This window comes from Protopterus annectens, chromosome 2.part1, assembly GCF_019279795.1.
Source record: "Protopterus annectens isolate FY-2018-M chromosome 2.part1, PAN1.0, whole genome shotgun sequence".
Lineage (NCBI taxonomy): Eukaryota > Metazoa > Chordata > Ceratodontiformes > Protopteridae > Protopterus > Protopterus annectens.
In genome coordinates this window covers 714,966,362-714,985,112 of record NC_056729.1, presented here as the reverse complement: position 1 = coordinate 714,985,112, position 18,751 = coordinate 714,966,362, and the positions used below count along the sequence as shown (strand labels likewise).

Genomic DNA, 18,751 nt, shown 5'->3' with positions numbered 1-18,751 from the left:
ACTGGACACACACTGCCAGTGTGGGTGGCTCCACATCAACCTGCAGACCTCTCATCAGTGGGGTGCCACAGGGGTCAGTGCTGGGCCCCCTACTGTTTGGTAGATACTTCTCAGAAGTTCAAGCCAAATTTAAGAGGTTGTGGCTGACCAAGTCTGTACACAACTGCAAACTAGGTGCAAGTCTTGAATCCCCAAATGATGTCAGTGTATTTCAGGAGGGTCTTAGTCACGGTCTCAAATTGAATGCAAAGAAATGCATCATCATTCCCACTGGCAAAAACTATGTCCCTTCTCACTATCAAATGAACAACAATACCCTAAGTACCTACAAAAGTGATAAGGGGTCTGGGATCACAAGTTGACTATGACCTTAACTTTGACCACTATGTGTCTACTGTAGTAAGGAAGGCTTTCTACTTAGCACACTTGATTAGTAAGGGCATCGCCTCTAGAATGAAGGAGGTTATAACCCCTCTATACTCTACTAATCAGGCCCATAATTGAGTATAATGCCGCTTTTGGCATGTACTGTACAAAGCACCTGCAGCAGTTGGAGAGAACTCAGAGGTTTCTAACAAAGAAGATCAAGGGACTCCAGAATGTACCTTACACAGACAGACTAAAGTCCCTGTCACTATACTCTTTATCATATAGACTTCTTAGGGGAGACTTATTCCTGGCTTAAAGAGCAGTCTTAGACCCAAACGTAATGAATTTGCTGCACATCCTTAAATCAAATGGGACTAGAGCTTACCTGTTACAGGGACCTAAATATGGCCTGCATAGGTTCATAGGTTGGTAATAGGATATCAGCCCTAGGGCCTATACAAGCCTAGCCATAACAATTCCCTGGCTATTTCTTTCCACAATATTTACTTCCCTGGACCCCAGTCTAGCAGGGCGACCCTGGGGTGAATTTCCTGTCTCCCATCCAATCGTCAAGGTTCCTTTTGAAGAGGGCCAAAGAGGCGCTCTGCTTGACATGTATGGGCAGTCTATTCCAGAGTCTGGGGAGTCTCTGGGTCAGGAACCTATCCCTCCAGCATGTTTTGTTCATTCTGATGACAAGGTTTAGATCCCTGGAGCGTGTGGCTCTGAGGGATTAGGATTTCTTTAAGTATAGCATGTCCAACAGCTCTGGGTTTGGCATGGCCTTGTATGTTAAGCAGAGATCACCTCTGAGTAGACGATATGCGACAGAGTATAGCTGGAGTTTTTTTAGATGGTCAGCATAGGGCATCTGCTTTAGGCCTGTGATTCTTTTAGGGAGGTATTTCTGTGGCTTTTCCAGTTGTTACAGATGCACTGAATCGATCTGCCAGGATATTGGCAGTATCCTTGGGATCAGTATATTTAATGCCATTCTGTTGTAGCTCAGTGAAGACCTGAGCATTGCCATTTAGATTCTTGACATAGCTATAGAATGCCTTGTGGTTGTCTTTGGAATCTTTGGCAATTTTATTTTCGTAACTAGCTTTGGATGATTTTATGAGGGATTTCAGCTTCTTACTGAGGCTGGTAAGGGAGTTTTTTGCATCCTGGGATTTTCCACTTTTCTGCAACAGTTTTTTCCTTTTGTTGTAAAGTTTGTTTATGGCAGGGGACCACCAGATTGGCTTCCTTTTTTGGAGGATAGCATCTTGGTTCTGTTTGGGAGGGCACAATTCATGCACGAGTGGATGTGCTCGTACAGTGCCTTAGTGTAGGATTCAGCAGTCGAACTTTCAGTTCCTGTCTGCATGGGTGTCATGAAGTTTGTTACTTCTGACTTTAGTAGCATGAAGTTGGCTTTGGAGAATTTTTTTACGGAGGTTTCCTTACTGGGGGAGGGTGGGGGTGGGGGTGGGAGGAGGGATGTGGATGTCAAGGGTGATTAGTTTATGGTCAGACCTGACCAACAAGGGGGTGACCATAGGTTTGGAGCATCAATTTCCCATGTTGGTAATGACCAGGTCTAGGATATTGGAGCCCCTGGTGGTACAATGGATTAGTTGATCCAGGGCATTGGAATTTATGAATTCCAAGAACCGTTGGGCAAAGGTGTTGGTACACGAGTAGTTTTCCCAGTTAATGGCAGGGTAGTTGAAATCACCCAGTATTAGGGTTTTTGGCTGTATCTTAATATGTTCCATTATGTTTAGAAAGGTGTAGTGAGAACTTTTGGGCATGGTAGGGGATCTGTAGTAAGCTACAATTTGGATTGCAGTCTTACCTAGTGTTAGTTGCACCTGGAGAATTTCAGACACATTGTGTTGGTCAACTAGCCTGGTGGTGTGAATATCCTTGGTGAATATGGACACTCCCAACACCTTTAGTGTTTTGGTCCTGGTTTGGTGGCCGAAAAGTGTGGTAAGAGTTGTAGCCTGGCATTGCAGGGGTGCTCTCCTGAGCCTTGAACCAGGTCTCAGTTACTGCACAGATATCGATGTTCTCCATTTTTAGAAGTGCCTCCAGAGTGCATTTTGAGGTTTTGACTTCTAGCATTGAGTAGCATTGCCTTCAGATTTTGCATGCTTGTACCTGTTACGGTGGTGGTTTTATCCTTTGAACTTTGCCTAAAAAAGGCACTGTAGTGGTGGCAAGAGTCTTAGCCAGTAACCTGAATCCCAGCGGCGACAGGTGCAGACCATCTCTGGCAAAGCATCGTGGTCTGTCGATCATGTCGTCCCAGGCAGACAGATACTGGATCCCCTTTGAATGACTCCAGAAGCTTAGTCAATTGTTGAAGTCAATCATTTTGTCCTTATACTGTGGTATCATTTTGGGAGAAGGCAGGATGCTACTCAGGGCTATGGTTATACCTGCCTGGGCCACATCCTCCATGTCTCTTTTCATGTAGTCCAGGGAGGTACGTCTCAAGTCATTCACTCCAACATGGACAATGACAGAGTCATATCTGTACTTGCTGTGGAGTGACTTGAGTGCATTTGTTATGTGGCAGATCCTGGCACCCGGCAGGCAGCTGACTGTAATTTTCTCCTTGTTCAGCCTGCAACTTCATTAAGACATGCTGGAGGGACAGATTTGCCTCCCAGCAACTATTGTGTCTTTGGAATAGGCTACCAATTCATGTGAAACAGAGCACCTCTATGACACTATTCAAAAAAAGTTGGACAAGTGGATGGGGCACCGTAAATTCTTACCGGGGATAGTACCCACATGGGTAGTCATTACTAAATACAGTCCTGGATATTGACTAGAGTTTCTGTGGTATAACATTGGGATGAAACAGCTAGGCTTGAAATTACCTGCAGGTCGATAGCCTAGTAAACTCCTGTGATCCTGTGACCTCTCTAGGATGCCTCTACTGAACCTACAGACCTTAAAACTAATGCTTGGTTTCTCCAGTTCTAAAAATTGCCAGAGATGCCAGGCTGTCATGACCATTAGCATGAATCATTTCATCCTCTCAAGAGAATTCTACAAAAAAGACTCAAGAGCACGTGGAAACACTTTTTTATCTGGGTGTCTGATAACCATTTAAATTCCTTTTCAGCACCGCTTCAAAAATCTTTGAATTCCTTTCAGAACTTTTTATGTCCTGATGTAGTTATTCAACAGTTAATGTACAACTGGCAGCCAGCTCAAACTTTCACATAGGATTCAACAGTACTTCCATTGCTTCTCTCAAAATCTCAAAGGCATATTTAAAAAGTACCTTTTAATCGAGGGCTCCAGTTCATGATCCAGTCCATCCCTGGGATATCACCATTTTGCTACAATTCTTAACTCAGAAACTTTGTGAACCTGCAACATCCACAGATATGAAATTTCTGTCCTGGAAGACTATATTTTTGGTTGCCATCACCTCTGCCAAACAAGTATCAGAAATTCAGACACTTTTATGCAAGGTTCCCTTCCTGATCTTTCACAAAGATAGAGTGTCATTGAGAACAAACCCTTTCTTGCTTCCAAATCAAGTTTATCTCAACAAATTGATTTACATGTTTTCTTCCCCAATTTGTCAAATATAGGGGAAACCTATAATGTTAAGTTGTCTATCTCGCCTTCATTCTTGCTGGTTGGGTTCGGAGCCGATCCTCGGCTCTGACTCGGCCATCTTCAAAAGCTCGAGAGCTGCTTACTGGCTCGAGGCCCCCCTATATCCCATGATGCCTGGCGCTAGATACTCAGATCTCATTTGCCGCTTCTGCTGCGAGGTTGCATTTACTGGCTCAAGTCGTATTTTTTCACTTTATTGATAATATTAGAACTTTTTGTATGTTATTAGTTATAACACTTAGTATCATACATAGTTGTAGATTTGTGGTATTTGTTAGTGTTTAATTCCCTCCTTGAAAACTCGTTTTCTTCTTTAGAGTTTTCTCCTCCCTCCCCCACTCCCGTTTTGCCTTTTTAACGTAAGCCGGTTTAGTTAGAGGCTTATCCTTTTCTTTTTTAAGGTAGAAAAAGTTTTTCATTAGAAATTGTGGTAGTTTGTAGGTCTTATATTATAGAGTGTGTGTGCTGTTAGGGTGTGGTAACTTGTGTGGACTGTGTGTGTTTTTTTCTAGTTACCTACTTCCCTTTGTACTCTTTCTTTGTATTTGAATTTTCCTTTACAGGAATGTCTAAAGACACAAAAGTGTCTGGATTCAAGAAGTGTGACTCATGCTGTCAGAAAATGTCTCTGACAGATGGTCACACTTCTTGTGTCTACTGCTTGGACGCCCTACACCTGCAGGATTCTTGTTCGGTGTGTCATGCCTTTAGTCCAAGAGTCCTGCAGGAGTGTATGAATAAGCTTATCCTTAGGGGTTTGCTTAAACCTGAAGGATCACTGGCCAAGACTCAGTCAGTGAAACCTTCCAGGCCATCGAAGCCGTCGGCTCCCAGTTCGGAGCCATCGCCGGGTGTGGCTTCTGTTTCAACTTTGGTTCCGGCTGGAACCAAAGTACCTATCTCCAAGTCAACTTCGGCTCCTACTGGAGCCGAAGTGCCTATCTCCCAGTCGGCCCTGACTCTTCTGTCGGAACCATCAGGGAGTCGAAAACGCTCCAGGTCACCATCCTTGAAGTCGATACACTCGGCTCCAGGGTCACCCTTGTTGCAATTTGAAGTCTTCAATCCCACTCTTCTCGGTCGTCTAGACTATCTGACCATGATTTGGAGAGAGTGGTGAGCAGGCTTTTAAAATCGCAGGCCCTGGCTAAAATGCTATCCAGCCCTTCCTCATCAGGGTTCGGCTCTACCTGTCTCTGCAATAGTTCCTCCTTCGACTCATCCCTTGAGTTCGGAGCCGGAGCATGCTGAGGCTGGAATCGTGGGACCGTCGGCACAGATACCTCCCCTTTTGGTTCCGTCTACTCCAATCTCTTCCATGGTGCCGTCCTTAGAGGGATCTGGGTGCCAGGACTCCCTCGTCGGCTCTGAGGGGGCGAGTGGCATCGGACCCTTGTCCGACCCCGTTCTCCCTCTCGGAGCTTCGGCGCAGGTGAGTTTGGCTCCTACATCGGCTTCGGAGCTGTCTCTCTCGGTGCCGGGAAGGATCCCGGTCTTTTCAGAGCCTGAGCCTTCTCCGATATCAGGAAGGGGCACCTTTGAGTTCATGAGGAGTGTGCTGGCATCTGAGTCAGCCTCACGGTCAGCCTCATCGGCTCCTCCACCTATGGTGCCTGCTTCTGCCTCTGCCCCTCCTCCAGACCCCAAGTGTGGTGAACAAGCACTCCAGGGCACCCCATTGTGTATATCTTCCTCTTCCGAGGCCTCCCCCGTTCATTCAGAGGAGCCCCCTCGAAAGAGGAAATGCAAGAGGAAGCATGTTGACTCCCCTGAGTCTGTCACTTCAGATACCGACTTGGAGGAGTCGGAAGGGTCCCCGAGATCCCCCTTTGAGGATGTCTCCTTCTCAGACATCCTTGAAATTCTTTGGCAGAGGGGGAACTGGACTACCCTTAACCCTTCCGCGGATGAGTCGGTATTCCTGGACGCGCTTGGATCCCGTCCCTCCACCTCCTGCGTGTCTCCGCCTTTCGATCCACTGATGTCTGTGGTGGCTCAAAAGGTGTGGTCAGCTCCAGACACAATGGAACCAACTCCCCGCAGGCCCACAAAATTTATTACTGCCCCTCAAGACAAGCAATTTCTGACCAAGGGTGTTCCGGTTGATGCCATGGTGGTAGCAGCGGCTACTAAAAAAGGAGTTGGCTGAAACTTCTTAGTCTGTCCAGCCCCCTAATAAGGAATCTAGGACGATGGACAGATATGGGAAGCAGATGTTTTCCTCAGCGACCTTTTCCATGAGGTCTCTGAACTATTTGTGCCACTTTACCCGCCTTCAAAGGGATCTCCTTAAAGAGCTAGGAGATACCCTTCAAGATCCATCAACTGCGGGTGCCCAGGCTAAGGTTGCCTCCCAACCGGCGACTCTAAATTCAGTTGTAAACTCCTCCATGTGGCTCATCTCTTATGCAGCCGATGGCGCGAGTAGGGCCGCAGGCACAGGCGTGGCTTTGAGGAGACACACTTGGATGCGGTTATGCAGCTTTGCGGAACCCTTCAGGGCGTCTTTCACCAACACCCCCTTTGATGGTTCTGCTCTGTTTGGACCACAGGTGAAGGATACCCTTACCAGTTGTGCACAGGAAGGCAAGACTCTCTCTCTGTGGGAGTCCGTTTTTCCACTCCTTCAAGACCGTATCCCAAGGGTCAGAAGAGTGGGAAAATGTGGTTCCGGAAACCCCAGGGAGCCATGCCTGACACATGTGGAGAGTTCCCCTCCAGGGGCAGAGGAGGGAACAACAATAGACGCCGCCCTAGGGGCAGAGGGGGTCTGCAAAATCAGGGCCAAAGAGAATCTTTCTCTGACGAGCCCTTCCAGCATCCCTGAAGTGCTGCCTGGCTGTCCACCATCGGAGACAGTCGGGGTAAGATTATCGCTGTACCCAAAAGCCTGGCAAAGTATAACGCAAGACAAATGGGTACTTTCTATCATATCTGAAGGCTAAAAAATCCCCTTCTTTCGCACTCCACACTTTTCCAACAAATCCCTTCCAGATGTTCCACCCAATCTAAGGGATCAAGTAGTTCAAGAAATTTCAAAACTGCTAAGAAAAAGAGCCATCCAGTCAGTCCCAGCAGACCAACAAGGATCCGGAATTTACTCAAGTTCTTTTTGTTACCAAAAAAGACAGGGGACTGGAGACCCATTCTGGATCTCAGCAGACTAAACAGGTCAAAGAACGAAGTTCCGGATGGTCACGCTACAGTCCATTTTACCCTTTCTGGGTCAGGACAATTGGATGTGCTCCATAGATTTTCAGATGTGTACTACCATATCAAAATGGAAAGACGCTCCAGAAGATTCCTCCGCTTCCGGCTGGGAGCCAGTCATTATTAGTTCAGAGCTCTGCCCTTTGGTCTCACCACAGCCCACAGGGTGTTCACCAAATGTTTGGCAGTAGTTACCGCTCACCTGAGATGGCAAGGATTCCAGGTTTTTCCATATTTAGACAACTGGCTCCTTACTGCAACCACCAGGCATCACCTGCTGTGAGCCAGAGACTACACCATCCAAACGTGCTCCAAACTAGGCATCACAATAAATTTCGAAAAGTCTGCATTGTCGCCTTGTCAATCTATCACCTTTATAGGTGCAAACTTAAATTCAAAGGACATGTCAGTGAGACTTCCAGTAGACAGAGTGTTAGCCATTTGACGACATGTGCAGGTCTTATTAGGATGCAAAAGGATTCAGGCCAGATTTGTCCTAAGAACATTGGGTCTCATGGCAGTGGCTATCATACTAGTCCCCCTTGTACGTTTTCACATGAGGATTCTTCAGTGGATGCTGTTCACACAGTGGTCCTTCCAGCAACTCCCAATGTCTCACATAATAATGATCACACAGTCATGCAAAAACCAACTTGTTTGGTGGATGGTTTGCCCATCATTACACCAGGGCAGACCGTTCGTCTTCCTCCTCCAGTAGCTACGGTGACCATGGACGCCTCCCTGATTGGGTGGGGGGGGCATTTTCAGGGCAGAACAGTCCAAGGCACCTGGCAGCCTCACGAGTACCATCTGCATATCGATATCTTGGAGATGAGAGCCGTGCTTTTAGCGTTGCAAGCTCTTCAGAACTCTCTTCCCACCGGGACCATTGCATTTCAAACAGACAATATGTCAGTAGTATGGTACATCAACAAGCAGGGCGGAACCAAGTCCTACCCCTTATGTCGATAAGCACTCAGACTTTAGCAGTAGGTGATCTCTTCCCTACGGTTTCTGATAGCAGCGCACATCCCTGGGAAGTCCAACGTTCTAGCAGACAGGCTGAGCAGAGCAATTCTCATGCCTCACGGGTGGTCTCTCAGTCAGACTGTGGTGGACAAAATCTTCTGCAAATGGGGTCAGCCTTGCTACGACCTTTTTGCCACCCCCTTCAACAGCAAGTGCGACAATTTCTTCTCTCTCCTCCCTCTTCCTGGACATTTCCCCAGAGACGCTCTAGTTCACGATTGGCCTCAGGGACTTCTTTATGCATTCCCTCCATTTCCCCTGATTCCCAAACTAATACAGAAAGCTACCACATTGGGATGCAAGATGATCCTCATTGCCCGTTACTGGCCTTGACAAATTTGGTTCCCGTTCCTGCATCATCACCTTCTGGAGCAGCCCTGGATCCTGGACCCACTTGCAGACCTCCTGATCCATCAATCGGGCAGGCTGCACCAATCTCTTCAGCTCACTGCTTGGTTTCTCCACTTCCGACCTTAGCCAGGCTTCCGAACATCTCCCACTCGGTGCGTGAAATCATCTTATCCTTGCATAAGTCTACCACTAGAAAAACTTATGCAAGTAAGTGGAAACGTTTTTCCTTATGGGCAGAGACCAGGAATATAGATCCCTTTTCAGCCCCTGTGCACCATATTTTAGAATTTCTAGCGGAACTTTTTCGAGCTGGATACTCTTCTGCCACGATTAGAGTTCAGCTAGCTGCAATTTCAAACTTTCATACGGGCCTATCTGATACAAGCATCATGTCCCATAAGCTTTGTAAAGCCTTTCTTAAAGGAACCACTCTACTCAGACCCCCAGTAAGAGATCCCCTGCCTCCATGGGATCTGAATTTGATTTTAGCTTCCCTGATACTGCCCCCCTTTGAACCGGCAGCTTCTTGTTCCTTGAAGTTTCTTTCTTGGAAAACCCTTCTTCTGGTTGCAGTTACGTCGGCTGAAAGAGTTTCTGAACTTCAGGCTCTTTGTGTTCGTCCTCCTTACCTAGATTTTCACAAGGATAGAGTTTCTCTTCGGACTAACCCTTCCTTTCTTCCAAAGGTTACTTCTGATAGTAATTTGAATCAGTCCATTGACCTACCTGTGTTTTTTCCAAATTATTCCAGCAAGGCAGAATACAAGTTACATCAGTTGGACATTCATAGACAATTATGCTTTTACTTGCATAGAACCAAGCAAATCAGAAAATCAGACCAGTTGTTCCTGTCCTATGCTGAGGGTAAACAAGGTATACCGGTGTCGAAAGTAACCTTATCTAGGTGGTTGACCTCTATTACATTTATATATCAGTTAAGGAATAAAGAGCTTCCTGCTAAACCAAAAGGTCACTCCACCAGAGCTCTAGCTACTTCAGTGACTTTTCAGGCCAGATTGCCAATGGAAACTATTTGTGCGGCAGCTACATGGGCTAATCCACATACCTTCATTTCACATTATAAGCTGGATGTGGCCTCCAGGAGCAGAGCTGATTTTGGTTCCACTGTTCTGAAGAGTCTGTTCCGATGAGCCACCCGGGATTGAGGTGCTAGGGATGCTGTCCCAACCAGCAAGAATGAAGGCGAGATAGACAACTTAACATTAAGAAGTTATGTACCTACCATAACGTTCCATGTTAGTTGTCATCTTCTCGCCTTCTTTCTTGCATCCCACCCTCCATTCACCTATCCTAGTAAACTGAGAAGAGTTCCTTATGTTTTTTTATCACTGGCTGAGTCTTCTCTGGCTATAACTTCTGACTATCAGTCTCTCCAGTAGGTTCATGTATCCTACTACAGTTTACTGTATTATTATAATTGTTAGTATTATATCTGTAGTTAGGTTTACTAAATGAGATCTGGGTATCTAGCGCCAGGCATCATGGGATATAGGGGGGCCTCGAGCCAGTAAGCAGCTCTCGAGCTTTTGAAGATGACCGAGTCGGAGCCGAGGATCAGCTCCGAACCCAACCAGCAAGAAAGAAAACGAGAAGAAGACAACTAACATGGAACATTATGGTAGGTACATAACTTCTTATTACACACGTATTAGGTGTGCACAGACAACTCAGATTTTACCTCCATCGTACCAAGACTTTCAGAAAATCAGACCAATGTTTATATCTTTCTCCATGAAAAAGTTGGGTTAATCTGATATATTTCTAACGTTACTTTTTTGAAATAGTTAGCAAATTGCATTTCCTTTGTCTGTGATTCACTAGGTATGCCTCTACAGTCAAAGATTAAAGCTCATTCTACAAGGGCTATGGCAACCTCTACAGCCTTTGCTAGGCAAGTCCCCTATAAGTGACATTTGTGCAGCAGCAACTTGGGCATCAACTCAAAATTTTTTATCTCACTAACTTAGATCTAGAGTCCAGGATGCTCACATCTTTTGGTTCTGCCATTCTCAGGGGTATCCTTCATTGAGACCACCCTGGTACCCATTGGATAGCTTGGGAATCTGCCCTACATGTTGAATCAGGTGAAAAAAAAAATCAGATATGAAAGTTATGTACTCACCATTACGATAGATCCATGTTGTCTTCTTTTCATCTAGTTCAACTCCCGCCCTGCCTTCCCCTTACCAGACTGTCATTCTACTTTTAGGGAGGGGCCAGATCTCATTTAGACCCTGTTTGAGCCTTTACAGTTCTTACACTTTTTAGTGTTTACTCTCTTTTTTTCTTTGTCCTTTTCAGTGAATGGATATTTTTATTTTTCATATCTACACATAATGACCTTTGATGGTCAGTCAGGAAACTCGGTCTGAGGTAATTCAGGAAAGAGAGGGGGATTGTGGGTAGGGGAGGAGTCAGAGTTCTGCGTTCCAGAGCTTTGACATAAGGCACTGAGGTTGGATCCTGACAAATCTGTCATTCCACTTGTTGAACCAGAATAATAGAAGACAACATGGATCTATCAATATCGTGAGTGCATGACTTTCATTTTCATTGCATTTGTGTCCTGCAATTCTGATATAAATAGTTAAAATGTGATTTTGTTTTTTAATAGAACATTTCTGTTCTTATTGGATTTCAGATTTTCTGAAAAAACTTTTGGCATCAAGGAAGGAGCAAAAATCTAAAGAAAAAAAGAACTCAACATTTTTCCCTTTGTCTGATGATGAGAGTGAAAAACCCAAAAAAGTATCCTTCTTAAAAAGTGACAGAAAAATTCATGCCACAGCGAATGATGATACCGATGAGCGTGATTTGAAAACTATGTTGAACATTAATGCAGAATCAGGCAAGAGCCTAGTAAATGGTCTGAGGTTTTCATCTACAGTCCAGAAACCTGAAGCAAAAAGCAAAAGGGAAGATGAAGATAAAATGCAACCTACCCCAAAACCACGACCTAGAAGCACCCCATCTCCAGGTAGTGCATGAACTTTCACAGCTTAAAGCTTAGAAATGTGCCTCTTTTTATTAAGATTCTGTTCACAAATGATCATGTGACAAAAATATGTATATGTACTTGTACAGTGTAATAAATATGTATATTTAAAAGTAACACCTGATAACAATGGTAATCTGTGTTACTCATGTCAAAGCTTGGATGCTTTTACCATTGTTAGTAGTGAATCTAGACTTACTGATGATGTGGCATAGCTTGGAGAAAAAGAAGTTATGTACTCATCTTAACGTTCCATCTGAGTTGTTGACTTCGTTCATCTTCAACCTGTCGGTTTGAATCTGAGAATCAGATCCGACTTGGCCTTATACTACAGCTCTAGGATCCGAACTCCGAGCTCCTCCCCTACTTATAATGCCCTGCTCTCCCCTCATCCCTTCAGATCAAGTTTGCTGCTGTAACACAATACAGTGTCTCCAAACATAACTATTTTCAGTATACATAGAAAGAAAATTGGAAGCTCAGGAGCTCAAACAGATAAAAAAAGAGTACTGTCGACCCATCTGCCAGGTTCTAATTCATATGGAAGGGGGAATCAAGGGAGGGAAGGTTAAAGATGAATGAAGTCAACAACTCAGATGGAATTTTGTTGTATATACATAACTTCTTTATCTGAAGTTGCTGATTTCATTCGATCTTCAGACTGTGTGACAGAGTCCCCAGCTACAATAATCTTGAGAGGCCCTCATGGAAGGATATTCCTGAGCATCATGGAACCAAAGGATGCTCTGTTTCTGGAAATAATGTCCAATTTGTAATGAGATATAACGATATGATAGTCTGCCCAAGTGGCAGCTACAGATGATATCAATGGGAACTTTAGACCAAAAGGACTTGGACATAAACCTACTAGAATGGGCCTTAATTTGAAAAGGTAAGAAAAGTCCTTTGGAAGAATACACAAGAGAAATACAGTTGGAAGGCCAGTTGGCCAACGTGACCTTGGAGACAGGTTAACCCAAATTTGTCTTTGAAAAGGATGCAAATAGCTTATCAAACTTTCTAAAACATTTTGTTCTGTCTAAATAAAAACGTAATTGTCTATGTACAGCCAGCATATGAAGTTTATATTCTCCCTTGTTTTGAAAGTTGAGGAAAAAATGGAAAATTGATGACATGATTGATGTTAGCTTTGGAAGCAACCTTAGGCAAGAAAGCAGGATTAGTACACAGAGTAACTCTCTTTGTGAAAGATTAAATATGGTGGCTTGGATGATAAGGCTTGACGTTCACTTAGCTGAGGTGATGGCCACTAAGGAGGCAGTTTTCCAGGATACGTACTTCAATTCAACTTTTGCTGAAGGCTGAAAGGGAGGTGTAACCAAAGCTTGCAAAACCATGGTGAGATCCCAAGGGGGAGTAGGATTTTTGATTGGTGGATGAAGCAGAAAAGCACCTTTCAGAAAAGCTTTGCACAATTTAGAAGCCAAAAAAGAAGAGTTTTCCCCAATGTGAAAGTTGGAAATGGCTGGAAGGCGAAACGTCACAGTGGAAAAACTAGCTCTGTTATGAAAAATAGAGGCTAAGAAGTCCAGGATTGCAGGAATAGGTGCCATAAAGGGGTCTAAATGGTGTTGATGGTCCCAGATTGAAAACTTTTTCCCTTTGCTATTATATATTTTCCTGGTAGAAAGTTTGTGTGCTGCAATCAAGATCTTTTTTTCACTGGGAATGAAAGCCAGGAGTTCTAGCCTTCATTGAAAATGGAGCAACCAAGCAGTCAGTTTCAGGCTCAAGAGATCTGGGTGGGTCTGTCCTGATGGATGGGACAGAAGATCTGGAATGGGATCCGGAGTCCAAGGTGGACAAACCAGTTAAGACCAAAGGGAGGGAAACCAAACTTGCTGAGGCCAAAAGGGAGCAATGAGGATTACTTTGCACTTCAACCTCTGAGTTTTCTACAGAAACCTGGGATGAGAGGAAGAGGGGGAAAAGTGTAAAGCAGATGGGCGGGGGGGCCAAGCCAAGCATGGACTAGAGTGTCTCTTGGTACCTGTCCCTGAGGAGGGATCAGGGTGAAGAACTCGCTGCATTTTATGTTGGAAGGTGAAGTGAAGAGGTCACAGCAACGTTGACTCAATTTCTGGAATATAATGTCCGCTACTGAAGTATTGAGAGACAACTCATCAGGCAGCAGAATGGTTCTGCTGAGCTTGTCCACCAGGGTGTTTAACTTCTCCAGAATGTGCGTTGCCACTAGAAAGTGGTTAGAATAGATCGCCCACTGCCACAACCTTATGTCTTCTCAACACAATGGGTAAGATTTGGTTCTTCCCTGTTTGTTGATATACCAAACAACTGACATGTTTGTTTGAATTGCAGTGGTCCTGGCAGGAAGAGAGGAATGAAGGACTTGCAGTGCCAGAAGCACCGCTCTCATTTCCAGGGCATTTATATGCAAATCGATCTCTAGATGGGACCACATGCCTTGGACTGTTTGACCCAGATAATGCCCCTCTAGCCCAAACTGGGAAGCATTCGTGGTCGCCATGCCCCCTGTGGGAGGGGAGATGAAGGGTCAACCTTGTTGGAGAACATCTGATTGGAGCCAGCAGAGAATGGATTTCCTGCATACTTGAGATAACCTGATTGGGTGGCAGTGGGTACAATGGTAAAGACCACTGGACCACAAGAGTCCACTGAAGCACTCTCATATGAAGCCATGCTACTGGAACAGGAGTGATGGTGGCAGCCATGGAACCCAGAGCCCTAAAGACAAGACCTGCCAGGGGAGTAGGAATATCCAAGATCTGTCTGACATGGAGTCTTAAGGTGGAGATTCTTTTGGAGAAAGGATAGCTAAGCAACATGTTGTGTCTAGACAGGCTCTAATGAGGTCTATTAGTTGGACTGGTTGTAGTTGCAACTTTTTCAGGTTGATGGAGATGCCCAAGGTTAAGGCTAGCTGAATGAGATGGTCCCTTGCTTGGATGCCTGGTGGGATCTGTGAGGAGCCAATCATCCAGGTAGGGAAATGCATGGAATCCTAGCAGTCTCAAGTGAGCTGCCATTACTGCCATGCATTTGGTAAACACCCTGGGGGCTGTGGTGAGACCAAAGGGGAGTACTCCAAACTTGTAATGATTGGCTCAGAGCCAGAAACGGAGAACTCTCCTGGAGCATCTGTTCATCAAGCTATGATAGTATGCATCCTGGAGATCTACAGAGCACATCCAGTCATCCTTCTGCAGGAAGGGAAGAATGGACTGAATTGTGACCATTCAGAACTTTGATTTGGCTACTGATTTGTTGAGGTTGGTGAGATCCAAAATGGGTCTGAGGTCCCCTGTCTTTTTGGGCACTAAAAATAATCTTGAGTAGATGCCTGATCTTTGTTGGTCTTGGGAGACACTTTGGATGACTCTTTTTGTGAGCAACTTTGAAATCTCTAAGGCTGCGGCCTCCCTATGACTGTTTGGAACATTGAGGAGTTCCTGGCTGGGAAGGGATTTTGGAAAAAGGGTATGGAATAGCCTCTGAATATGATATTTAACACCCGGCAATCTTTTGTGATGACTTCCCAGGCTGTTGGATGTAAAGTAAACATCCCCTGACTGCCCACAAAGAACAGCAGTCTGACAATCCTTCAGGATCATAGATAAAGGCCTGTCAGAAGAAGTATCTCAAGGCCCATGGTTCATCAGACTCCCTCTGCCCCATGGGTAGTACCTGCCATTGGCACCATTACCCCTTCTGCCTCTGGAGGAAAAAAATCTCCCTGTGAATCCTTAAAAGGACCTTGAGTTTTTCAAAACCACAGCTTTTTACCTACATGCTGGTTCCTGGAAAAGGGCCATTGTGGGGTAGCAAAGAGGATTACGACAGCAGACAAGGTCTTTCCATCCTCTTCACTTTGGGAGAGTGTGTCTCCAACAGTCGGACCAAACAAAGATGCTCTATCGAAAAGGGCATTAGTGACAGATGCTCTAAAAGGTTCCAAGAAATCACACAGCTGCATTCAGTCTGATAGCAATGCCAGACCCAGCCGCCCTTGAGGTACCTTCTGCAGCATGAGAAATTAGCCTCATGGACATGTAGGGCAATGGACTTTAGGGTGACCATTCTGGAGGAGAAGGTCTTTTGTTCCTCAGTAGAGACGGACCCTGGACCAGAACTAGAGAATTTCTTGGCTTAGTCCTTCTGGAGTCCGGTTACATGTGCCAAATAATTCAGCACTCGCAATGTGTAAGTCGCTGAAGCGTACACCTGCTTACCATATCTGTCCAAAGCCCTAGACTCCCTGTTAGGGGGATGGACAGTGGAGCTTTATTGGGTCATCTCCTTCTTGGTGGCTGCTTCAACCACCGTGACATCAACAGGGATACCCATAGTTCAATGGGGTCTGTCTGGAGAGGTGCTCAGGATTTTGTCAGGGTGCTTAGGAATGGGTTCCACAGTGTCCGGCTTCTTCCACGCCCTGCGGGAAACAAGGTCAGTAAGGGAATCCACAGGAGGGGGACATCCAAGAAGTAGATGGGCCTGACCCAAAAGCTTCCAGAAACACCGATTCCTTCAAGTTAGGGTTTTGGATAGAACATCCACCTTTTTGGTGAAGAATTTTCATGATGTCTCCAAAGGAGACATCCTCAGGTGGTGACCTCAGGGACCCTTCTCCTTCATCAATATCGGTGCCCTCCATGAGGGATTCCAATGGGGAATCCAAGTGCCTCCTTTTACACTGGTGCTTATGAGGGACCTCCTCGGTGAGGTGCTCCAGGGAAGTGTCAGAAGACTTGGGGTGTTCCAAAAGGGAAACAGTCTGGAAGTCTTTCTGGGTAGGCTGTCCCAGAGAGGACAGAACAGATGTCTCTGGCACAATATCTGCTGAGGAAGGACCAGATGCCAAAGCAGGGAGAGTCGAGGCTCTTCCGGGTGCAGAGAGAACCCCTCTCCACCACTTCGAAATGGAGGGTAACACCCCCGGAGCCAAACCTGTCAAGGGAGAAGCCCCATGAATGTGCACCACCCCCAGGTCCGAGTGTGGAGCTAAGCTATCGAGTGCTGATGCCCTGAGGGAGAGGGATGGCTCCAAAAACTTTGCAGAAGACATTGGCCCCTCAGACTTGACATGGAAGTTACAGCTCCGAGAATTACTCTGCTCCAAAACTGTGGGAGCCAGTGCAGTCAGGGAAATTGTCTGAGTCGAGGTACTCATACCTGTCAACCCCAACATCTTGACTTCAGGCATTTTCAGGCCTGATAACTCCGAACCCAAGAGTTGTATTGGAGAAAGAGTTATTAGAGCAAATGCAGGTTGATGGCTCATGGATCCTGAGGGGGAGGGAGAAGGCAAGACCTCCAGCTGGATTTGTGCTTGGAGAAACTTGATCAACATCCTGTCTAGAGACTACAGGAAGACCTGGTGGATGATGCAACAAATGGAGGTGTAGAGACTGGCCTGTAAGATTCTAGGATCAGAGATCTTGGCCTCGAGGCAACCAGCTCAGGTGAAAAATTTCGAAACTGGAGCTGAGGGGGGGACCTCTATCACAATCGAAGCAGAGTTTGTTGGATCCGACAATTTTGATAATTTGTGGTGGTTCAGCTGTTCAAAGAGCTTTTTCTGATGACTGCTTGCACTCTTTATGTTTCTTGGGGGGGGGGGGGTTGAGCCCCTGAATTAGAAGGCAAAGCAGAGGAAGAGGCAGTTGATGGCAACAGGCCTTTTAAGATTAGTTTGTTCCTCCAGTGTGTTAAATCCCGCTGGTTGAAGCCAGCACAGATGGAGCAAGAGGAGTCTAGATGCGAAGGCCCTAGACATGCTTAAGATGTGGAAGGAGTAAAGACATACAAATTAATAAACTATGTAGATTCTACAGTTTATTGTCAGACACAACAAATTCCAAATATGTTTACAAAATCTTATGCAAAACAGGTTGGCTTCAGAAAGGGGGGTGATAAGTTGTTCTAGTGACATTCGGGTAACCTCAGATGTTGAAATCAAATTAGGTTATATTGTAAAAGAACTATGCAAACTTTGATCCAAACAAAGTACATGATGGAGACAGAATTAGTAATAATGACCAGAGAACACTTCAGCAAGAACTTATAGCACCATTATAGCTGTTATTTACTAGGTTGTATAAATATGTGGAGATTTCTCAAGATTGGATACATGCACTTATTTAACCTGTCTTTAAGGGAAAGTGCAGTAGGACAGTCCCAGAATCATACAGGCCTTTAAGTCTAATTTCATGTTGTGGAAAAATAATGGAGAAGAAAATATTGGATAAGTTATTGAACTGGAAAGGTTCAGATTTGCAATCATATATCAGCATGAATATGTTGAAAATAGATCTATTACCACCTGTAACATGATATTCTGTAACAATATAATAAAATCTATGAATGACAAATTGTGCTATGATGTAATTGTTATATCTTTACCTTCAACATCTGACAGGGTCGTACACAAAACACTAATCAATAAATTAACAACTAGGTGCTGATCTACTGTTGATAAGATAGATAGCTGCATGGCTTACAAATAAGACATGGCAAGTATCATGCAACAATTGAACAGGTGAAATTCTTGGTTACAGTCATGGTGTCCCATAAGGCTCTGTCCTAGGCCTTTACTTGTTTAGATCGTATCTTTCAGATCTATCTTTTTCATCTGAGGTGTTCTGCAGGCAGTATGCAGATAACTTGAAATTGGGTTATCTGTTTACATGTGTTACAGGTAGGGAATGTTTGCAAAAGAACTTGACTAAATTGACCATTTGGGCACAGGAGAATAATATGGTGATAAATACATCAAAAACTAAGCATATAACAGTCGGATGACATATATTGAAAGGTGAATATTTAATACAGCACACAGTGATTGAAACTGTAGATTCTTTGAGTATATGAGTAGATCCAGCGTTAAGTTTTTTCTAATCATATCAACCAATTGGTTAATGACAGTTATAGAACTATAGGTTGTATAAAAAGTTTTATAAAGTCTAGGAAATCAGAAATGATGAAGTCATTGTTTGTTAATTACATTAGACCCAAACTTGAGTATGGAATAATAATATGGAAACCATATTAGAAAACAAACACGAGTAAATGGAACAGAGTGCAGTGGAAATACACCAAGAGCATCCATGGATGTGAAAATTTAAGTTATGAAAGACTAAA

At 44.7% G+C, this 18,751-nt stretch overlaps 1 protein-coding gene across 1 annotated transcript in view; it reads left to right on the top strand.

The window, feature by feature from the left end:
• MAP9 (microtubule associated protein 9) overlaps nucleotides 1-18,751 on the top strand; it is a 1,126,417-nt gene that overhangs the window by 364,031 nt on the left and 743,635 nt on the right. The window contains exon 4 of the mRNA XM_044063500.1: nucleotides 11,255-11,590. Coding sequence (XP_043919435.1) covers nucleotides 11,255-11,590 — 336 coding nt within the window. The remainder of the gene's footprint in view (nucleotides 1-11,254; nucleotides 11,591-18,751) is intronic.